We start from the raw sequence: 22595 nt of genomic DNA on the forward strand, positions 1-22595 counted from the left end.
CCAATAAAATCAAGGAAGAATCGAGGACTGCAGTGCTCAGACATTAAAACAATCATTATAAAACCATAACGTGCAAAATGTGTTGAAAAAAACAGTGTCACCTGTAATCATAAGAGTGTTGCAAGTCTTCGGTTAGTGATCTGGCATGCATGTTTATTTGTTTGTTTATTTGACACCTTAAATTGATATCATAATTTCACATCTTGACAAAGGACAAATTTGCAAAATGTCATGTCAGTTATTTCTATATTTTAACATTAATTATTGATGTTGTTTTCATATCGTTTTGTGTATACCCACACACCATTTCAATTTTTCAGATCTGTGCAATGTTTTTATTGTGAAAGAGCCCGCCGGAAGTGTGATGTTCCGGTGAGCATAGAGGCGAGGCCCGTCTGCTGCGCCATTCCGCCCGCTGTGAGTCAACCATCAACCGCTGACCGTCCTGAACATCCAGCCTGTCCCACATCTGGCCCGCTGCTGCTCTTGCTCCACACAGAAAACACACCAGTGTCCCAGAGAGCAGGAGAGATGCTCGGCATCACTGAAATGACTAACGGGTGAGTGAGAGGTTTTAAAAAATGTTTATTTGTGAGAGACGCTTGGTTGAAAAGTTGTGAAGTTGTTATTTTGACGCTGGGAAAAAGAAAAAAAAAAGAAGAAGAAGCGCACTCCGGCGGTTTGGTTTGTTCCATGTTCTCATTGGTCAGTCACGATAACTCCGGTTGCTGCCAAGTTTCACGCCTCCATTCATGAATAAGTGTGGCTTATTTATTTTAAAAACGTTGTTATTTTCGCGAAAAACGAAGATACACGCTAACCGCTGTAAAGCTGCAATCTCAGTTTGGTCATCTGAAGTACTCGCTAGCGCCCTCCACTGGAAGGATGACGCAAGAAGTTTCATATTTTCCCAGCAGACATTAGTCTTGTTTGCCAGGAGAAACACAGGTGTTAATAATGAGCACATTAATGATGATATTTAGTTAATTTAACTCAGGACAGTGTGACAGTTATAGCCAACATGGACCCTTAATATGAGGAAGCTAAATTGAACCAGTAATGAGACATAATTAATACCTGTGTGAGCTGTCAAAATGTCTGCCATGCTAGTAGCTTTTTATAAACAATAACATGTAAAGCCTTTGTAATAAACAGATGTTTTAAAACAGTTAAAGCTGCCAAGTGGGTATGAGTATTTCTTTTTTTATTCATTTAATTCAATTTCAAGTTCAAACAACTTAACTATTTGTCTCACTGAGGACAGAGCAGCATGGAGAAGACAACAAACACAAACACAAGGGCACAAAGAGCCCAGTAAAGCACCAGTAGCTAATAAGAAGCATGATCAAAACAATACAATAAGATATGAAAAACAATAAAAACAAAACACTATACAGGTAATGTTAAAAAAAAACAGTTGAGGTAATTCACAGTGTTTTATAGTGTACTAATAACGCAATCAATCAATACATTCAATTATAAGTGGAAACTACAACCTCATAAAACATTGACAATTGTGAAAACAACAAACAAGTTTGAAACTGTTGGAAAAATCTGTTTTTATTTATTATTAAAGATTCACTACTGTGTCACGCCCGAGGAGGCTATTTTTTAAAATGACCTTTTAGCAGAATGTTTTAGGTCTTTTAAGTAAATTGAACACTCTAAATTGCCTGTAGGTGTGTATGGTTGTTTGTCTCTATGTGTGGCCCTGCGATGGACTGGTGACCTGTCCAGTGTGTACCCCAACTTTCGACCTATGTCAGCTGGAATTGTCACCAGCAGCCCTGCAACCCTCATGTGGAGGATAAAGCGATAGATGGGCGATCTATTACTGTAGCAAACAGGTCGAAATAAAATCACTTTTTTGATGACTTGTACAGTGGCAGCTGCACACTTACCTACTCACCCGATGTATAGTACAAGGACAGAGGGTCAGGTGCAGAGGGAGAATGAAAGAAGCTTCATTGTCCCCTTTTCAAGTCATTGACCCATCAATATGATATTGAAACTGATATTTTATAGTATAAAAAAGTTGGAGGAAAGCAGATTTAGTTTCTCAGAGCAGCCTCCTCCCTCCACTGGAATGTCCACCACACAAACTCAATTGACAGTAGTTTGCTGCAAACCACTTCCTGTCCATCCGTTCCCTCTGGACTGCTTTTCAGAGCGAGAACTTTTTCTCCAAGGGTGAATGCTACTGTGTTCGCTGGCATGTTAATTATGGCCTGGAATGAATCTGGCTTTTTTTTTTTTTTATAAAGCACTCTGAACACTTGCATCATTCAAATTGACTGAGAACTGCTGCATTTCCAGCTTGTTAGACTTTTATCTATCTCATCCACTCTGTGTTGATACAACCAGAGCTTAGAGGAGTGTGTCAGACTGCAGTGTGGACTTGTCCTTGTTTGGAAGCAGTGAACTCATGTTTGATGATGTAGGATTTGGCCTGTGTGTTTACTGTCTGGATGCATGTGACGTGTTAGGGAGTGTGAACTGTTTATTGTAACTCACAAATGCAGTGCATGCTATGTTTTTACAGTAGTTTGACCTTAAAGGACAGTGACATTCCTCACATTTAAATGCATTTATTGCACAGCTGACTCAGGAGTCATGCATGTAGATTTACTACAACAAGTGAACAAAGCAGAACAGAAGATAATGATGACAGACATTCTGTTCCCATTAAAGAAGGGTTATAGGCTGTATTACACAGAGTAAACATATAGGCAGCATCTGCAATAACATTGAGTCACAACTGTGACAGATTATACATTTAAGAAAAAAATTTGACTTACAGTCAAAATACTATTTGTAGACCTCAGTAGCAGTAAAATGTGGCCTCAGTTGTTACATTTCTGCGCTCATTGTTTTGTTTATCATATAGCACTGATCCAGAACTGTGTAAATTATTTAAAAAGGAAGTAGTGAACAAAATGATGTACTTATATCAGTTCCCTATGGTGTATGTGTGTGTCGGTATTGGCCTGATACTGGTCAAAAAAAATAAGGAAGTAAAATCTGATGCAATCCAAAATCTTATATATTGCATGCTTCTCTATAACTAAAATTAAGCAACAGCCTTTAGCTGAGTCATGTTTTAGGCTATTCATTTCTTTAGTAGTTGTCAGTGGCACTCACTGGTGTGTTATCACTGAGCTTGACCTTTCACCTCCTCCACAGAAGCTGTGGAGAGAGAGAGACACACACAATATGTCAGGTCTATGAGAACTCACACCTCCTTTTTCTCCTCCTCACATCCTCTTCAACCACACACAAATACACATACACACACACACCAGTAAATAGGAAGTGATGTGGGCTGTGCAGACTCAGATAATGACAGTTAGGACAGAAAAGCAACAGCTAAATATATTCACTTCAGTCTGACAGAAAATATTGGTAAGATACATTTCTTTTTATTGCTGTAACCATTTACATTGTACTGCAGTTGTAGAGGCATACGCTTTTGGTACAAACCCTATTAATTTGGTACTCCGTGTACTCTCACTCTGTGTACCATTGTATGTCGTGTATGTGTTCATGATGTTTTATTCCTGCATGTTTGTACAGTGGCTCTACATATGGACAGTTTGTTATAGGCTGCAACTAGGGGTTATTTTCATAATCGATTCATCTGACGATTCTTTTCTCAATTAATCTAGTAATTATTTGGTCCGTAAAATGTCAGAAAATGTAGCTCAGTGTTTTTCAAACCTGGAATGATTTTGTCTTGTTTGGTCCACAAATTATACGGTTTTAATTATTTCTTTGTTACATGGAGCAAAGAAAGGTGAAAATATTCACATTAAGGAGGCTGAAAAATCAGAAAACGTGTTTAAACTCAAAGCGAGTAATTGATTAGCAAAATGGTTGATGATTAATTTAGTAATTGATTATTAATCGATTATACAGTAATTGTTACAGCCCCAGTTTGTTATATATATTGATTGTTTAGTATTATATTTTATTTCTTGTGATCGTTGAATGAAATTGAATTGTTTGGAAATGACAAAGTGAATACCTCGACTTTGTTTGTCTGTCAATGTTTGTTAATTTTGTTGATTGCAGTGTTGAAGGTCTGCAGTGGTGGGTTCATGGAGTAGCTGCAGTACCGGAGTTGTCCTTATGAATGCAGTGTCCACACATTGTAGTTAGGTTGTGTCTCTGGAGTGTGCCGGCCTGCTGGAAATGTCTGCTCTGTTTCTGGCAGATGAGTGTGTGTGTTCATGTGTTTGTTCTTGTAAAAAAACACAAAATAATCTGACCTTGTCAGGACCTGTAGTCCTTATGCAGATCAAAACCTGGTCCTAATGAGGCAGAACCTCCCTTCTGTGGAACTGCTTAAGTTTAGAGATCAAATTAGAAGTGTGGTTAGTTTAAGGGTAGGTTTAGGCATTTTAATGGTAAGATTAGGGATAATGCTTTGTTTAAGCTGTTCAAATAAATGGAAGTCAATGGAGAGTCCTTGAAATGATGGGGGTGTGTGTTTAATGAGGAATCAGTTTGAAATGTAAGAGAGATTTTGTCATGTAATGATTAACAAATTGCAAAATTCAGTCTAAACTCATTTGAACTGAGAGTGTGTTAATTGCACGGGAGAAATACTACATTTTTAAGAGCCTAAAACCTCACCCTGCTAAAGTTCAACATTCATTTTACATCATCTCTCTCCCTCTTTCTTTCTGCGTGTGTTTCGTCAGCCCTATGTGGAATGCTGAACAGGCCAAGACAAGATTCTAAAGGTGAATCTGCGTGGAGTAGAAAAGTTTGTACATTAAAAAGAAGAGACACAGGTTCACTTAGTCATTTGTTCTCTCATAATGACATGTTCTGACAAAAAATGACTTCAAGAAAGCCATCAGTCTGATTTCAGTCTGTTAGATTTAATCAGAACTAATTTCAAGCACAAATAAAAATGGAAGAGATAGTTTTTCAAAGTGTGAAATTTCCTCCACATCCTCTGACCAATCCTGTCCCTGCCTCTTGTTTATAATCAAACATGTCAGGGTTGGGACCCATCAGCTTCATCTGTGAAACTGTTCATCTGCTGTGTGTCGTGTATGTTGCAAAGGGGAGGAGAGGACCTCTTGTTCCCACATAACATTGCAATGAATTATTCATAGATTGGCATTTTACCCTTTGTCAAGAGTTTGTTGTTGGTGCTGGGAAATACTCTCACAGTTTACAAGAGAGGAGCACAAATCCATCTTAACAGCAGTGTATGGCTGAAACTGCCAATTTAAAAAAAAAAAAAACAGTAGAATACATAAATATTAGAAACGATTCATATCTTCAAATTCTCATTATTGCACAGTGTATAGTAGTTCAGGGTATCACATGAGATAAGACTCCATCTTGTGTAAACTCTGTGTCAAACACAGTAAATAGTTCAGTTAGTTTGTCGAGTTTTCACTTAAAAAGTTAAAAACACCATTAGATATTTTCTTATCGTTTAATCATTATGTTGGAAAACATGGAAAATTATTTTATTCTACAAATATTGGCAATAGCACTGTACTGTACTGTATGACATGTTGGAAAATACTGGCGCATATAATTTTCTTGTAGATAGTTTATGTATATTTAACCCTTATTTATCCTGTCCATGTTTATTACTGTAATACATTTGTGTTTACTTTACTTTCTGTCAGTGTTTTTTTTTCTAAAGTTTATTCATTGTTAACTTCAGGGATCTTTTCTCGATGAACTGCTCTGTGTGAAAATATAGTATTGGTCTGTCTCTAATGCTGACCATAAATGCCTACCTGTATGTAACCGGTTGTCCCTGTGTACACAGTACACATACTATCTGTGTGTGAGCAAGAAAAACAGACTTTTATGTAGTCTCTGTTGTTCAGTCTGTCTTTTTAAACAGAAGCATGAGGGAAAAAGACGTAGGAGCACACACAGAGAGAGAGATGACGGGGGCAAGGGCCAGAAAAGGGCAGAGCTGTTCTCTCCTTATCCATCTCTTGCTCTTTCTCTCTGAGACATTTCCCCTCAACCTGCTAAAGGACAGGGAGGAGGGGCAAGAAGTGACTGATAGGTGTGCAGTGAGACCACACCTCTACATACGTCCTTCTACAAGGGTGTGAGCCCCGGAGGTGTGTTTGAGTGAGAGGACGGGAGCAGGCAGCACAAGACTTAATCTTTTAATTTGAATTAAACACACGCTGTTTCTCAGGAGTTTCCTTGTTACTGTGGACTCAGTGTTCTCAGTGGACAAGGAAAGGAGGGAGGAAGAGCGGCAAAGGGGAGATGAACACTTTGAGGCTGAAAGAGTTGTCAAACTCAGACTTGTACAGGCGGAGACAGGAGAGACCAGACAGTTATGGAAGTCTTGGTAGCCTCAGGTGAGTGCTCGTCTCTGTAGCTTTGAATCTTGTGTCATATCCTTGATGTGAATACTTTTTTAATGCAACTGGAGGATTTCACCTATTTAAATTGGCGTCTAACTCGGATTATACGTGTGTCATCACTGATAAAGGTATCACCTGTATATGAGTCATTCTCATACTTGTACTTGAGGACACGTTTTTGTAGCATAAATCAACCTCAGGTTTAATGGCAACTTTGGAAAAAAGATCAACATTTTATGTTCAAACGTTTCTTGTGTCCAGCATATTGTCCAACTTCACTGGAGATTATATGAGACACTGTGGTCATTCTGTTGGGGTTTTGTTGAAATTCCATGTGGAAAAATGCTTCTGATGACCTTTTCTGATCAGCTGACGGCCTCTCCTTCAATTATCTCCTTCAATTAAATTATTATAACTTTTTTTTTCTGATTTTATTTCCTGTGCTGCTCATCTACGTGTGTGTGCTCATGTCTGAGCAGCTAATTTATGATTCATCCCTCCATAACCAAAGTTGCTATTTTACTTTTTTTTTGTCATTTTGTTTTTAGTTTTGCGAGCTGTTAAAAGTGGGCTCAGTCTGTGCTCTAAATGTCATTGCTTTAACTTTATATCTTCTGTGTATTTTTTGCCGGTTATCAGCTTGCTTATCCTTATCTGGCACTAACTGATTCTGTCTTTTAAAGTAATGATACGGAGAGAGTTTGTTTGTGTTTGTAAACACAACCTTTATCCGAGATCCTTTTGAAGGAAAGTTGTTGAACTGTGTGTTGTGCATCGACAGTGAGAGATAAGGTGAGATGTGGTGGAGTGTTTGAAAAGTAAATATTTCAGCTGACTCTGCATTCCTCTCAACGGTGTGACAAGTTGAATGTGTGCAGATCTTTGCATTATTGGTTATCTGTTGAGGTTTTGGTATTCTTTTTTTCCTGTCTTTCACAAACACCTCTCTGTCTGTCTCATTGTCTCCCTCTCTGTCTGTTTGTGTGTGTGATCCTGAAGTGATTAGAGGAATGCAGTTATGTAAGGAATGTGCTCGGGAAGAAGGAGCTCTCCTGTTAGCAGTATCCCAAGTCAAACCCAAAGACAACTTCACATTATTCCTTAGAGCCTCCCTCTTCCCATGTAATGTGATTTAGTGTTTCACCAGGCAGGATTCATAGTATTAATGTCACAATTTAGAACAATGAGTTTATAAACTCATTGTTTTACAACAGTTCCAACAGTTCCAAACACTTCAAACTAAGTGTTTTTAATCGCTACTTAAATCGTGTCAATAATCTAAGATTATATTAAGGCAGGAATGTGGAAATAACAAAAAACAAAAAGCCAGTGGTGACAAGAAATCGAATTAATTAACTGTAGTTAAGTAGTTTTGACAACATTGAACACACTCATGGCTGAGTGTGTTCCAGGCTGTCCTGGGTTAACGGGGACTTGAGGTCAGAAAGGGCGTCAGAGGAACACAAAGTGCAAAACAAAGGAAATGTTAGTCATGAATCATGTTTGCATACTCACTCAATCTGTGTGTGTATAACTGAGTGTTGCATGCATTTTGTGTGCTGCGCGCTTGTGTTGGTGTCGTGTCAAAGGTTTTGCCCAAGCGGCCCTCGTGCCTGTGTTGCCATGGTTGCTGTTGACACAGTGTGTGTGTAGTTGTGTGAATAGGGGTGTGTTTAATATGTTTCTGCAATCTGAGTCTACTTGTCTTTCACCAGTTGAGAGTCGGGGCTTTTTCCGAGCTCTAAAAACTTTAAAATATTGTGTGCAAGTCTGCAGAAATGAATCTATTTGTAGTGGTAGTGTTGTAGTTGTGCTGTTCAATTTGTTGTAGTTGTGCTGTTCCATTTGAATTGAACAACAATGAATTGTATTTCAATCTAATAACTTTAAACCATTGTGTTTTAAATGACAGCCTGACTCTTGCCTACTCAGCTTTCGGGTGATGTCAAACCTGTTTGAGATTTCCCAACTTCCTTTTGTGTCAGACTCAACATTTTCGTCATCTTGTTGAGCCTTGTTTCCCATAAGTCATCTAAAATCCTTTGTTGTTTCAAGTAACCTAATACATTCATATCAGATAGAGATAGATTAAATAATTAGCTGAGCTTTAAGGTGCAAATTACATTTTAATTTTAAAGAACAGTAATTAGACAAGATAGATCCTATTGTGGTATGTGTGGTTTCCGTTGTAAACAAACACCTGTGTTGTGTATCATTTATTTTATGGCTGTTTTAGTAACAGGTTGTTGTTAGATGTAAACTGTAACTGACAAAATGCTACTCTGTCTCTCTTGACTCCCCCATTGTTGGAAAATCATAACCACAGAAAGGTCAGTTCTTTAAAACTGTACATTTCCTACATCCCTTTCTTTGGGATGGGTGACCTCATAAAGAAGTCTCAAACTTGTGTCCTGAACACACCAGACACCTCGTCGACTGCTGACAGTTGCTGTAGCCATTTTTAAGTTAAGGTTGACATTCATATCCCAGCTCACGTTCTCTCTCTCTCTCTCTTTCTCTCTCTCTCTCTCTCTCTCTCTCTCTCTCTCTCTCTTTCTCTCTCTCTCTCTCTCTCGCTCTCTCAGGCTCTGTACTTGCCTGGGTCTCAAACTCATTCAAGTCCAGCTGCCTGTTTCACTGACATGGATGACGGAGAGCCTTCACAGACAATCAAAATTCTTAATAATGTTAAATTGCAGTGTCAGTGTGGGCATCAAAGGGCTGCATAGTGTGTCTGTGAATGCTCCTTTACTTAAGGGTGGAACTCTCTGTAGCATGGCAATGACTGTAATCAGCTGCAGAGATTACATGTTTCCTGTGAAGCACCCACCCTCTGCCCATTGTACCCCAGTCACTCAGCACCGGTTCCCAGTGGATGAGACTCCCTGACCGGCAGACCATGTCACTTTGATCTGGAAACAATGACCTGCTGTGGAAAGGCTCTGGATGCTTTAAAGGGTGCCTGGAGAAATGTTTGACTCATTATGTCATTCATGTCAAAACCCAGACTGTCTCCCCTGGTAGCGACCAAATAGTTTAAGTGACATTTAAAAAGTGAAGAATGTGCAGTTAAATAATACCTTTTCACTCATTGTTTGTCATGCACTAAAACACTTTGCTTGTGTGTTTAAAACCTAATTGGCATTAAAACATATTCTGATTCTGATTATCAACTAACAAACACAGTACACCACTACTAAGGTGAATAGAATAATGTTTGGGAAAAAAAGATTGTGTATTTAAAACCCCCCTAGGAATCAGATAGGTCAGATTTAAGAAATGTCAATGGACATTATAAGCAGTTAGGCGGCTCTTTGTGGAGGAGCCTACTACGAGCCTGCTATGTATACAAACTCGGACACACATGCACTCTCTCTCTCCCGCTCTCTCTAAACAGCAGCTGCCAGCACCTAGTTTGGAGTTGAGGCTCCACCAGTGAGTGTCTATTTTAGAATGATGTAGTAATGTAGAAGACGGGACGGACGCAGCGGCTGTTCTCCAACCGAGCGGCCACCGTGTTGGTGTCACTTGGGTGTATTTCCGGATCTGGCTTGATGTTTTGAGGGTTTGGGAAGTGGTCATTAATTTGAGATCCCAGTAGAGTTGAACCACATGAAGAGCTACAGCATCATTTACCCACAGAGGAGACACACATGCATGGGTTTAGAGGAATGTCAGACCAGAACTGGCAATTAACAGCTTCAGATAGATGTTTTATACTGATATTCAAGACTAACCCGTCGATTCTCCAGGGTAGTGTGTCAGTGAACACATTGTTGCCATCAAAAACTTTGAAAACTCATCGGTCAGGTGCATGATTCAGGGTTTTAAACCAATGTCACATTAAAACAATGTGTTCCTTCAGTGAGGAGAAAATATCCGGCCTCCACTGTCAGCTCTGTTTGTTTGTCTAAACTGACACATGTTATCGTTGATATCTAACATATGTACTCTTATATGTTGTTGTTATCTGGTCAGCTGCTTTAGCATCACTGACTTACAGCACAGCAAACCACACTTTGTGCAATGCTGAGTCAGCGCCACCTTGTTTTATGTCTCAGAGAGTGGAGAGTTTCATCTGCGTAAGAAACACATTAATAGTGTGTAGACACAAACCCTTAGAAAACTACATTGGCCTAGGTTGGGCTCTTTAATTTCAATAACCTGCCCAAGAATAGATGGAGAGTGTGTGACAGGAGGGGAGACTGTGTGTGTGTCTGAGAGTGAGAGAGAGGAAGAGAGAAAGCGAGAGAGTAGTGATGTGGGAATGAGGGAAAAATGGGAGTGTGTCTGTGAGCGGGGGGGTGTGTGTGTGTGAGAGAGAGAGAGAGAGAAAGTGAGAGGGGGAGAGTACTCCCAGCACAGACTGATCAGTGGTTCTCTCTCCTCGTCCTGTGGCGTACAGCTCTCCCTGCTTTTCAACACTGAACCAGCATAGAGGATTTCTATTGGCTTATCAGGAGTTTATGCAGTAATTATTCACCTAAAGGTGTTAAGTGGACCTCTGCACTTAATTCAGAGCATTGTGTTTGAGTATGGAGATGAATGGTCGAATGGTACCTCCGTCAATACCGGAGGACATGGAAGCCCCTGACCATGTCCATCATGAGCAGATGAACGGTTACCACCAGAGGCTTCAGGACGGGGGGGAGGATGAGGTCCCGGTGTCCAACTCCCAGAGACGGAAGAGCGATGTCAAAGTTTATAAAGAGTTTTGTGATTTTTACGCTCGCTTGTAAGTATGCAGTCTAACAAGATGACTAATTACTTCACTTGCCCTCCGAAACAACACTTAGTGAATATGTGTTTATGATTATTTAAATATATTATGTGTCTTACCAGAAAAGTCCTACGAAATCATCCTCTTAAACGATTTCATAGTATGTCTTTTTGGGACACATGCCACAAAAACAACAACTTTCTACTGTATTTTTGAATCATTGTAGGCCAGGTTGTTTAAATTTCTCAGCGCAGTGTCGGTCGTGATTATTAGATACATTTCCTCAATAACATCACAGATTACATCTTGTTAATGACAGACCAAAAACAGGAAAAACAGTGCCATGAAATGACGCAGAGAAGAAAGTGCTGTTTTATATTAGAAGTGTGAATTGCTTGCTCACATACAGATGTGGTAGATGTGAAGTGTCTGATATTCTACTGTAGTAGCTGACTTTAATCAGCCACTGATTTGTTTGGCTGCCTGAGGTGCCCTGTTTGTGCCAGGATCACACTGAGGGCCACAGGAGGGGGCTAACAGGAAGAGTTATTTTTGTGCCAATGGGGGAGTTGTTACGCAAAGTAGAAAATGTCAACTGGCATTCCAAGTATGTGTGCATGAGAGACAGGAGTGCTAAATATACATAGTGTCGTCTACTTCTAACGAATCTGGCCTCATCACTGGCTTTGGGAAATAGAAGTAGGGTCACCTGCAGGTCTCTGAAAGGACATTTTTTTTCGATCATCAGGAGCTATTAAAAATATAAAATGTATGGTCACATTTGCTGATAGCAAGTTCAAAGCACACCTGACTATTACAGTAAATAAAAATGGTAAAAAAGAGAGTTCCGTTATTGGTGGAAACATTAGTTGCAGAAGCTGAAATTGGCCAATTAACAGTAAGTGTTAGTACTTGAAAACACAGACATCCATGGAAAATTTGAGTTTAATTCAAAGTGGTCTTTGGCAGGTGTTGTCTACACTCATCAGCCACTTAATTAGGTACAGAGGACACCCTGATAAAGTGCCACTTGGTGGGGTCTTGTGCTGTAGCACATCTGTGACACAGTTTGGCATACTGTGCGTTCAAAGATGGTCTACTGTATTGAGTGGTTACGATTTGAGTTTGAGATTAAGATTACTGTTGCTGTTCTATCGTATCAAAGCAGTTATGCCATTCTCCTCTAGATTCAATAAAGCATTTTTACCCAGAGAACTGCTTCTTACTGGACATTTTTCTCTTTTTCAGACCTTAAAACGTAGAGATGGTTATGCATAAAAATCCCAGTAAATCAGCAGTTCCTGAAACGCTCTAACAATCTGGCAACTGGACCTTCAGCAGGTTTTGAACATGTTTACATGCCCACAAACATTAAATTGCTGCTAAGTGATAGGTTGATTACATAGTTCCATTAAGAATCAGTTAAACAAGTGTACCCAACCAAGTGGCTATTGAGTAAATATTCGATTTTCGTAATTTACCTCATCCATAGTCCAGTCCTGGGGACTGTCCAAGCTCTGCTATGTTGAATATGACACTTCTAAGTTAAATATAACACCTATGTGCAATGCAGTTGGTGTTAGTAATTACTGTTTTTACTGGAACATAAAGTTTGGAGAAGTGTTGCTGCTGGTTAAAGTATAAAATAGTTCAGAATCTGAGAGGGCAGTATTATGTTCTGCAGTAAGAGTGAAAATCTGTCAGCATTTTCTTAGCCATATTTTTCCAAGTTCGAATTCAATGACATTTGTGTGAATCGTACAATAGAATTGTGGGGAAAACGTGTAATGAGTGTAATGCCATTATTGTAGAGTGGGATACAGGATGGTATATGGTATATTTTGTGAATACAGAGGTGTATAAGCTCAGAGAAGGGCGAAGGGAAAATGTATATGCGAATAACCTAACAACAAAGAGAAGACCAGAGGCAGGAGAGTGGAGGGGACAGACTGTATTCATAACATAAGTGACAGCCTGAGTCCTTTTATAGTCACTGGCCAGCATGGTTGAGTTAACAGTGTATACTGAGAGTCATGTGTGGAAAATGTGCTGAGAATTGTTCTATTAAATCCTTGTTATTGTCACAAAGTGAAGATCTTTTCTGGTGAAAATGTTGGCAGTCCATGAGTACTTTTCCAGAGATGGAAGTGAACATTCTGATCCACCACAACAGTGCATTGTAGTTATGTGATAAGTTCTGAACTTGAGATAAATAACTGAACCGCTTGGTGTTAAAAATAAAAAAATAAAAAAATAATTTTTCAGCCAGGAAAGAGAGCAGAGGCGAGAGATCTCCAGACAGAGCTGCAGCAGATCATTTCAGCACAGAAAAGAGTCGGGCTGTCTTAGAGACTTAGAGTCTTAAACCAATACAGGGTGCTGGAGGCAGATAGGCGGGTGGAAATGCCGAAGGGATGTATCACTTCCTCCCAAGAATCCTTTGGACAGGGCAGGGCTGTTTCAGTATGTGATATCAGCTCAGATAGAGTATAAACAATTAAGTATATGTTTTAATAACTTTATAAAGGGGTGGTCCAGCTGCAAGCTGTACTCATTCCTACATCTCATGTCAGGGAACACCCACTACCCTTGTTTTCTTTAGTGCGGATTTATAACAGACTTGCAGACGTAGTACAAGTGAAATGTGTGTGAGGCTTTCAGTGTAAAGCTCATAAAATGAGAGCAGATGAGCAGTGTGTGAGTGTGTCTGTGTGTGTCAGTGTGTGTCTGTGTGTTGCCTGGACACACTTTGGTATTCTGACCTTTCAAACAAAGAGAAGCTATGATTGTACCACCGTTCTCTCTTCCTTGGACATTTTTTTACTCTTCATATATCTGCAACTGAGTCCTCTTTACTCCCACCTGTTATGATGGGCATTTTGACTTTTGCTATTGAGTAATTCTCGCTGCTAATACCTTGTTTGGAAAATGTTGATCATTCCATTTGGAGTCCATCGTTATCAGGAAGGAATTAGTCCAAAGTTCAGCCTAAGCATAAATCTGTCCTAGTCACAGGGTTGTGTCAGTATTGTGATAAATATCATCAGGTATTTAATGCTGTACAATATTCATCCATTGCTGACTTAATTCTGTTGTTCTCAGTTTTCCCCTAGAAAAACATAGATTTTTAAATGAATTCAGTTTGGTCCTGGACCAAGCAGCCTCCAGCTCAGTGAGCCGTGTTGGTTGATAGCATGACTTTTATTTGCTCGAAATCCAAAACCTTGTCAACAGCTACAGCCTGTGTTTGTGTATTAAATATAAACTTATGTGCGATTTAGCAATTACGTGGCACACAGATGTTTTGTGTTTGAACATGAGTGCAGGAGAAAGTTGAGTACTTATCTTTGTCCAAATCATGGCTCATGTGTCATGATTTGCTGTTTGAAAAGGCTGAGGCAAAAAGTGAGTAGAATAGTAGTAATTATGTGGTGAATGGTTTCAGTTGTGAGGTAAAAGACAGGTATGGTAATTGTTTTGAAGAGCAGTTAAAAAAAGAAGACTATAAATCATACCTATTAGTAAAGCGGTGTGCCTGTGTTCTCCAGGCTCTGGCTGCAGTTCTTCTGAGGCTTTGAGCTTCAAATATCATATCAGTGTTTTTATTTCTATGACACTGTTGGCCCGTGTCTGTGCAGAGTTTGGTGCAGATGGATGATCAGTAACTGCAGCACATCGCTCTCAATTGTTTCCCACTGAAACCCACACCCTGATTAATAGAACCAAAGAAAATAAACCAGTTAAAAAAAACCTGAAAACTAAGTGTGCATGCATTTCTAAAAACCTCAAAACATAGTGTATACTGTCTGTGTACTGTATACACTGTATATTTACTCTAGTAAATGCAGATAAATTCCATCTTGAAAAACGTTTACAGTAAACTATATTCATGTTTTTCTTTTGATGATTATGGTATATTCTATCACTGAACCTTGATCCTCATTGTAGTTTTTTCTTTTTCTCCTCAGCAATATGGCCAATGCTCTGGCCAATGCCATGTGTGAGCGCTGCAAGAGTGGCTTTGCTCCAGCAGAGAAGATTGTGAACAGTAACGGGGAACTGTATCATGAGCAGTGCTTTGTGTGCGCACAGTGTTTCCAACAGTTCCCAGAGGGGCTCTTCTATGAGGTAATTATTCTCATTTAATTGAGTGAGTGGTTAATAACTTGACTTTCTCTCTGTTACTAGCAGAAAAATCATTGTTTAGGGCAAGGGTGTTATAGAGCATATCTCTCAGGCAAAAGGGTAAAGCTCACAATCCCATTGAGGAAAACAAAGAGGGCTGAGCACAACCTTAATGCACGATTGAATTATCCGAAGCACATTTCCAGTAACCTGTTATTTCACCGGCCTTGACACAAGGTCAGCTGTTTCTGTGGCCAGATCCATAGACCTAATGCTTTTTTAACATTTGCCATTTTATCAAAGAGAAGCTGACGCTAATGCTCTGATCAATATCGACATCGCAGGAACAAAAATAAACATTAGTGATTTGAATTGACTGAAGCAGGATCACACAGTTGGTTATGATGGTACGAAGGGATAGAAACACAGAAACCTAATGATCACTTGATACTGGCTCTAAAATCTCCCTCTAAAAAATCGAGAATACATAAAGAAGCACAAGCTTCTTGTATAAATTTGTATTTGATGAAGAAGACGTTTGAGGTTGTTAAATCCCTTGGTTCACGTATCCAATCAAGTCATTCTCTTTGGCAGAAAATGTGAAGCCATGTCAGCGCAGACTGGGATCACATGAGGACTTGTAACTCGGGAATAGTGATTTAGGCGTTTAAACCCACATCTGCATTAAATGTGGTGTGCACATTCAGAGAGAAAAAAAGATGCCAATATCAAGCATTCCCTTGCAGTCATTTATCTGAATTTATGTATTTAAAATAAACAAGAACAAGCCAAAGAAAGTACATGTGACATGCATCGATTGTTTGATCGTATGATCTTTTAAAATGTGTTCATGTACCTTTGTGTGCTTTGATTAATTGTGTAAATATGGTTTGAATTCTGTTTGATAGTTTGAGGGCAGGAAATACTGTGAACATGACTTCCAGATGCTGTTTGCTCCCTGCTGCCACCAGTGTGGTAAGTACCGTAACTGGATGAGTAAAAGAGAATGTAAAACATTTGTATATATTTTAATTATACATATATATAATATTTCTCATATCCTGCTGTTCTTTGTCAGGTGAATTCATCATTGGCCGTGTGATCAAGGCCATGAACAACAGCTGGCATCCGGACTGTTTCTGTTGTGACATCTGCCAGGCTGTGCTGGCTGATGTTGGTTTTGTAAAGAATGCTGGAAGGTCAGTCCCTCCACGACCAGCCACTGTATTTTCACTGGTTGTATTCACGTGACTGCATCAGTAAGACTGTTTTAGCTTATATCAGAAGGTAAAATACTGTGTTTGGAGAGAAGTAAACTGCAGCCTATAAACTGTGCAGATACTGATCAAACTGGTCAAATTTGGTTTGTGTTGAGAAAATTCACTGTGTCAGCTATAGAAAACTAGGACTGGGTGATAACAGCTGATATTAATGGATGCCTGGATCAGTTGTAACATGCCAGAGGAAATACATTTCAAGATAGTACTTTTCGAACCTGCTTTGTGGATCCTTTTAATGTAGTAATCAAGTACCTCTCTCTCTGTCTCTCTCTCTTCAATCAGGCACTTGTGTCGTCCGTGTCACAACAGAGAGAAAGCTCGGGGCCTTGGCAAGTACATCTGTCAGAAGTGTCATGCCATTATTGAAGAGCAACCTCTGTTGTTCAAGAATGACCCGTATCATCCTGATCACTTCAACTGCAACAACTGCGGGTAAACACACACACACACACACACACACACACACACACACACACACACACACACACACACACACACACAAACCTGGCCTGTTGTGTCAGTCTCACAAATTACAGGAAATCCTGAAAACACCTTGTTCCTATTGAAAGATAGAGTCTTTGGCTCAGACTTTGTTTTGATATCATCAGTTATTTTTGTTTCAAGACAAATGACCTGATAAGGTGATTATAAAAATATATAACAGAGATCTGATGCCTTGATAAGTGCCTTAGAAAAGAAGAAGAAGAAAAAACGTACTAATATTACTGTCAGTCTGCCACTAGGCAATTTCATAGCGCTCTCTGCTGGACACAGGATGTATAACAGGTTTTGTGTATGTTTATGTTTTTTTTTGTACTGAAACAACCACAACCAACATCATATCTGTTTTTGTTTTGTTTTACAAACAGATCTAGAATTTTATGTGGTAATACATTTTAATGCACTTTATACGTTATTTGGCCTATTTGTTAGTAACTTAAATCATGACATTTTTATGTCTGTAATTTAATAAACACGGTATGAGATGGTTCTCTATAATATACTATAGATATAATGTATAATATAATCACAATTGCAATCTGGTTGTGTTCCTGGAGACAAAAAAAGAACAGTTTTGACGTTATTTTCTTGTGTCTCTGCAGAAAGGAGTTGACTGTAGATGCCAGGGAGCTGAAGGGGGAGCTTTACTGTCTGCCCTGCCATGACAAGATGGGTGTCCCCATCTGTGGAGCCTGTAGGAGACCCATTGAGGGCCGTGTGGTCAATGCCATGGGCAAGCAGTGGCATGTTGAGGTGTGGTTACACTGTCAGCTTGTGGGAAACAACTTCAAATTACACGAATCCTGTAGAGACATTTTGTTTTTAGTATTTATTATCCTGTTGGGCATCTATAGCATGTATATAGAGTAAATGGGGGGTTCCCAATATTACCTGTATTCTCTATGAGATTTCCTGCTGAAATACTGTATAAGTAGCTAAAATGTCCGTTTCTTTACAGGGATTGTTTTTAAAATGTGGGTTATTATGTTTGACTTTAACCAGCTTTATCGCCACAGGAAGGTTCAGTGTGCTCAACTTCGAGCTGTCCACATCATTCCCCTGCTTTATATTATTTTGTCTTTGGCGTCACAACATATGCTTCTTCATCTTTATCTCCTCTTCTTTCATTTCACATTTTACGGCCTTTTTCCTGTCTCCTCTTGTCCACACGTAGCATCATGTGTGCACTGTATGTGAGCGACCGTTTCAGGGCCACCCATTTTATGAGCGAGGTGGTCGAGCCTATTGTGAGAGACACTTTGATATGGTGAGAGGATAAAGGATCGGCCTGTTGCTGACTGCTGCCTCGTGCCTGGCTTTCCCCCCCTGCCTGTCTTCCAGCTCTTATATAAGAGATACACTGATATATAAAGTATAATGTCACCAGTTAGTGTTTTTAATAAAAAGCGGTTGTTTAATTATCACAGCATGATGTCTCGACAACACTACGGTATCAAGCTACCTTAAACAAACATGTAGAGAAGCAATATATTTCACCATTTTGAACACAAACACAGTTCTGGTTTAGCTACAGCAACATCCACCATCTTTACCTCAGCAGCCTCAAAGCAATCAGGCCCACACTGGACTGATGAGAGCAGCCATGGACACCTGCTTCTCAGGTGTGTCTCACATCAATGAGCTGCACAGCTAGTTTTAGGAATAGACCTCTCTACTCTATTACTCTCCACAAGCTACACCTAAATTTGCTGATGGAAGTTGTGCGGTTGTCATATCCTGCATTATATCTGTTAGGCACACTTTTGCGCCCTCTAGAGATCATTCTCCATCCCCTCTCTACTCTCTACTTGGACACAGATACTATACATGACACCTGGGCTGAAGTGTTCTGGTAATGGTCAGACATGATAATAGTGTAACATGGTCTGTATGTGATAATGTACTTACTGACAGCTGTGCTAACACAGTGTGCTTGGCCATTGGTTTGTTGTTTGCAGCATTTTGTGTGTGCTAAGTGTGAGAAACCCTTCCTGGGACACCGTCACTACGAACGCAAGGGCCTGGCCTACTGCGAAACACACTACAACCAGGTAACAGTCAACTGTATTGGAAATATTTACACCGAGTACATATGCAAAATGTGTTGCTATCAAAGTTGTATGGGATCAGGACACATTTTCCAGGAAGCCTTTATAAATTCCCTGTAGCCTGTGTTTGTTTGCATGGCATTTGATTGTTTTTTGAATAATTGTTTCATTGAGATGTAGACTTTCATCAAGTAATAAAATAATAAATATGGTGCGTAACTTCTCACCCTCTGTGTTTCTCCTTCCTCAACACACTCAGCTGTTTGGAGATGTCTGCTACCACTGCAACCGTGTTATTGAAGGAGATGGTGAGGAAATGTATTAAAATATAAATAAATGACAGATATAAAAGTATACATTCATTTATAGTGGTTTATGGACCTTGCACCATTCACTGTTCAGCCTTGTTTTGTTTGTTTTTTTACCATATATTACTGTTTTATTTATGTTGGCATTCTTTTTTGCAAGGTCATCCAAAATTAAATTTAAAAGTTAAGTATTTAGTCACATGATATAAATTGTAGTCTAATGTGACTGTTTGTATTTTTTTTCTTCGCAGTTGTGTCTGCTCTTAACAAGGCTTGGTGTGTCAACTGTTTTGCCTGTTCAACCTGCAACACCAAACTCACCCTGAAGTAAGTAGTACACAAGTCTGAATAAGAGACACACACACTGTGGCCCTGTGGTATGTGTGTCACCTCCACACCTTGGATTACATACTACAATTATGCAATTATATTCTCTGAAGACTGTTGGGAATCCACATGTCAACTGGCCAGGCTGTGTCTGCTGCTCACATCTACTCTGCATGTGGCACAATTTCTCTTGTGGTTGGCGTGTTTTTCAAACTTGTTTCTCTCCTGATTTTTTCACTTTTCTCTTTTAACGTTGTGTCTCTTTGGGCTTGTCCATCCACCTCCCGTCCCTTTGTTCATCCAACCTCCTTGTCCTCCTTTATCCCTTCCTTGTGCTCAATTTTCCTCACCTTTTCTCCAACTTTCTACCCTCATTTCTTTCCACTTAAATGTTTATCTCCTTGTACTTGCCAACTACCCTTCCCTCCTGTCTTCCCTTTCCTTTCCACCTCTCATTTCTCCCTGCTCTGTCAGGGATAAGTTTGTGGAGGTGGATCTGAAACCGGTGTGTAAGCACTGCTACGAACGCATGCCAGATGACATGAAACGCCGGCTCGCCAAGCGTGAGCGCGACTCCAAAGACAAGAAGAAGAAGTCACCCATCATACCCATGTGTCTGTGATCCTCTCTCTCTTCTTTCTCTTCATTTCCACTCTTCTTTTGTTGGTCAGTTTCCATCTTTCTTCCTTTATTCTTTGCTTCTCTATTTTTTCATTGTCATCATATTTCAAAGATTATATACTATGCCTGCTTCATTCCTCGTGTCACTATTAGAAATTGTTTTAGATTTAGTAGGTGAATTTACACTTAGTGGATATTAGTTGGAATTAAGTCCAGTTAACCTTACCTATGCAACTAGGGAACTCAGATCAGTCACAAAATAAAGAAGGCTTTGTTCGCCTATTCCAGTCTGTCTGGATGTAAGGTGTAAACACTTAATTGCTTCTGGCTGCCTTTTGGCAGCAACTATGTAAGTGCTAAGGTGCCACTGGGTTTGACACGTGTCCCAGTCCTGCTAAGGATTATCTGCTTTGGGACGAAATGCTGTGCAGGGGCAGCTGGGGAAAAGCAAGAAAGAAAACACGACCAAAAAACATAACCTTCTTGCATGAAACAAACTAAGCAGGGGCTGTGATACCTAACTATGTTATGTAAATAAAATAAAATAAAATAAAATAAAATAAAAATAAATAAAAGTACAGTTAGATTGTAAAAGTAACACACAAGAAATCTAATTCTTGGTCACTATAAAATAAACAGAAAATGATACCATTCAGTGTGACACATACTGTGTAACTACTGTCATTACTAGTCTGTGAGTGACAGCATCTCACTTATAACTTGTAATTATTTCTTCCACAGGAACAAGTTTGTGGAGTTTGACATGAAACCAGTGTGTAAGAAGTGCTATGAGAAATTCCCTCTCGAGCTGAAGAAGAGGCTGAAGAAACTGTCTGAAACAGTTGCACGCAAGTAAAAGCACAGTCGAGCCACAGAAGGGAAGCAAAGCTGAGACCCTGAGGCGGCCACACGTGGAAGAAGTCTTTTTTTCCAGTCATGACAATCATAAGAGATAGAAATTGTGTTCCCCTTAGCATTGGTATTACAAGGTTGGATATGTCGGTGTCCTTACAGTTGTAGTTTCAAAGCAGTGAGGATCATTTCATGAGCTTGAAACTGACCGTGAGATCTTTGGTTAGTTGGTCAGTAAGTTTGACTTAAATATATTTGCTGCAGTATATATTACTCACATGCTTGCCTTATTTCACTCCTATACACACACACACATATATATATATATAGATATATATATACATACATATAAACATGAACAGATATAATACTGATATTAAATAGTAACATTACTTTTAAGAGAACATTGAAACATGGGGATAATACAGTATATTTCCTTACATCTGTTTTGACAGGTTAATTGACTGTTTGCCAACTTGTCTCCTGTTTGACTTACAGTATGTTACCGATACTCTTGTACAGTATTTTGTTGGAAAAAATGCTGTCGTGCTGAATTTGTATATAATATCTCTATTATTTAATGTTTTCCACCAATGTATTACTTAGTGTATTACTAACTTGTATTTCCTGTATTTTTTGACATTATACTGTACCCTCCATGATGCTACAGTGATGGTCACAGCCATTACCTGCAGTGTGATTGGACTGCCTTGTTACATACTATGCATTTCATGTGTGAAACTATTTGCTAGCAAAATCTATTTGCAAAGTGGTATTTATTAGGTTCAATCTGAAATTATTCAGTATATCCACTCGAATTTATCCCAAATTAATAATATTTAGCTATTTGTTTTCTCTATTGCCATTTATAGTAAATGAATGAGGGTGAAAGCCTGTCAGAAGCACCTTTCAAAGTAATGCAGGCCAGGATATAAAGTAACTAAATAAAAATGTATGTATGTGTGTGTTAACAACATGATAGCTTGTGCCATGTGCAGAAACCAGAGACCGGATGTGGAGTCATATGTTAGAACAAGCGTCTCTACTGTTTGTAATCCAGAGAAAGTGATCCTCTTAGGAAGGTGTACTGACTTCCTCAGGGCTCAGACCCTCTTAGGAAAGAAAAAAAACAACTCTTATGAATGGGGGGGGGGATCCTGTTTCATTCAAGTCGCATTTTATTGTAAAAAGCTTATCTTTCACATAGTAGTTTGAGTGCAAGACACATTCCACTATTTCATGGAAATACAAAGCTTATGTTACTCGTTACCACAACATTTCTTTTGTCACATAGAAGCAAAACCTCCCATTGCACTGTTTTGTAAAGCATATCTTCAGCTTCACTGAAATAAACAGCAATTCATATTATTTGGTGTATTAGTTCCTGGTGTATTGAGATGACTCCACTGCTGGAGTGCATGTTTGAGACTTGAATGGAAAGTTATTCTTCA

At 39.3% G+C, this 22595-nt stretch overlaps 1 protein-coding gene across 7 annotated transcripts; it reads left to right on the forward strand.

The window, feature by feature from the left end:
- Positions 1–379: 379 nt before the first annotated feature.
- On the forward strand, positions 380–22512 carry LOC131449306 (LIM and senescent cell antigen-like-containing domain protein 1). Of its 7 annotated transcripts, none has more exons than XM_058622122.1 (11): positions 380–560; positions 15051–15210; positions 16116–16182; positions 16286–16406; positions 16770–16919; positions 17591–17741; positions 18947–19039; positions 19296–19344; positions 19596–19671; positions 20146–20337; positions 21034–21122. In XM_058622122.1, the coding sequence occupies exons 1-10, from the start codon at positions 532–534 to the stop codon at positions 20291–20293; spliced, it is 1044 nt and encodes a 347-aa protein (XP_058478105.1). In that variant the 5' UTR covers positions 380–531; the 3' UTR covers positions 20294–20337; positions 21034–21122. The 7 variants fall into 7 exon arrangements, with proteins under 7 accessions (XP_058478105.1, XP_058478102.1, XP_058478104.1 ...); XM_058622119.1 differs by lacking the exon at positions 380–560 and adding an exon at positions 6116–6356; XM_058622123.1 differs by lacking the exon at positions 380–560 and adding an exon at positions 10717–11097 and having other exon boundaries at positions 20146–20283; positions 21034–22512.
- Positions 22513–22595: the final 83 nt, after the last annotated feature.

This window comes from Solea solea, chromosome 2, assembly GCF_958295425.1.
Source record: "Solea solea chromosome 2, fSolSol10.1, whole genome shotgun sequence".
NCBI lineage: Eukaryota > Metazoa > Chordata > Actinopteri > Pleuronectiformes > Soleidae > Solea > Solea solea.

Excerpts from the sequence above, each read along its gene's own strand:
- LOC131449306 (XM_058622123.1), top strand. The coding sequence starts at position 10,898 with ATGGAGATGAATGGTCGAATGGTACCTCCGTCAATACCGGAGGACATG. Across the intron at positions 17,742-18,946 it reads GCAAGCAGTGGCATGTTGAG|CATTTTGTGTGTGCTAAGTG; the intron begins GTGTGGTTACAC and ends TGTTGTTTGCAG. Across the intron at positions 20,284-21,033 it reads AAGTCACCCATCATACCCAT|GAACAAGTTTGTGGAGTTTG; the intron begins GTGTCTGTGATC and ends TTTCTTCCACAG.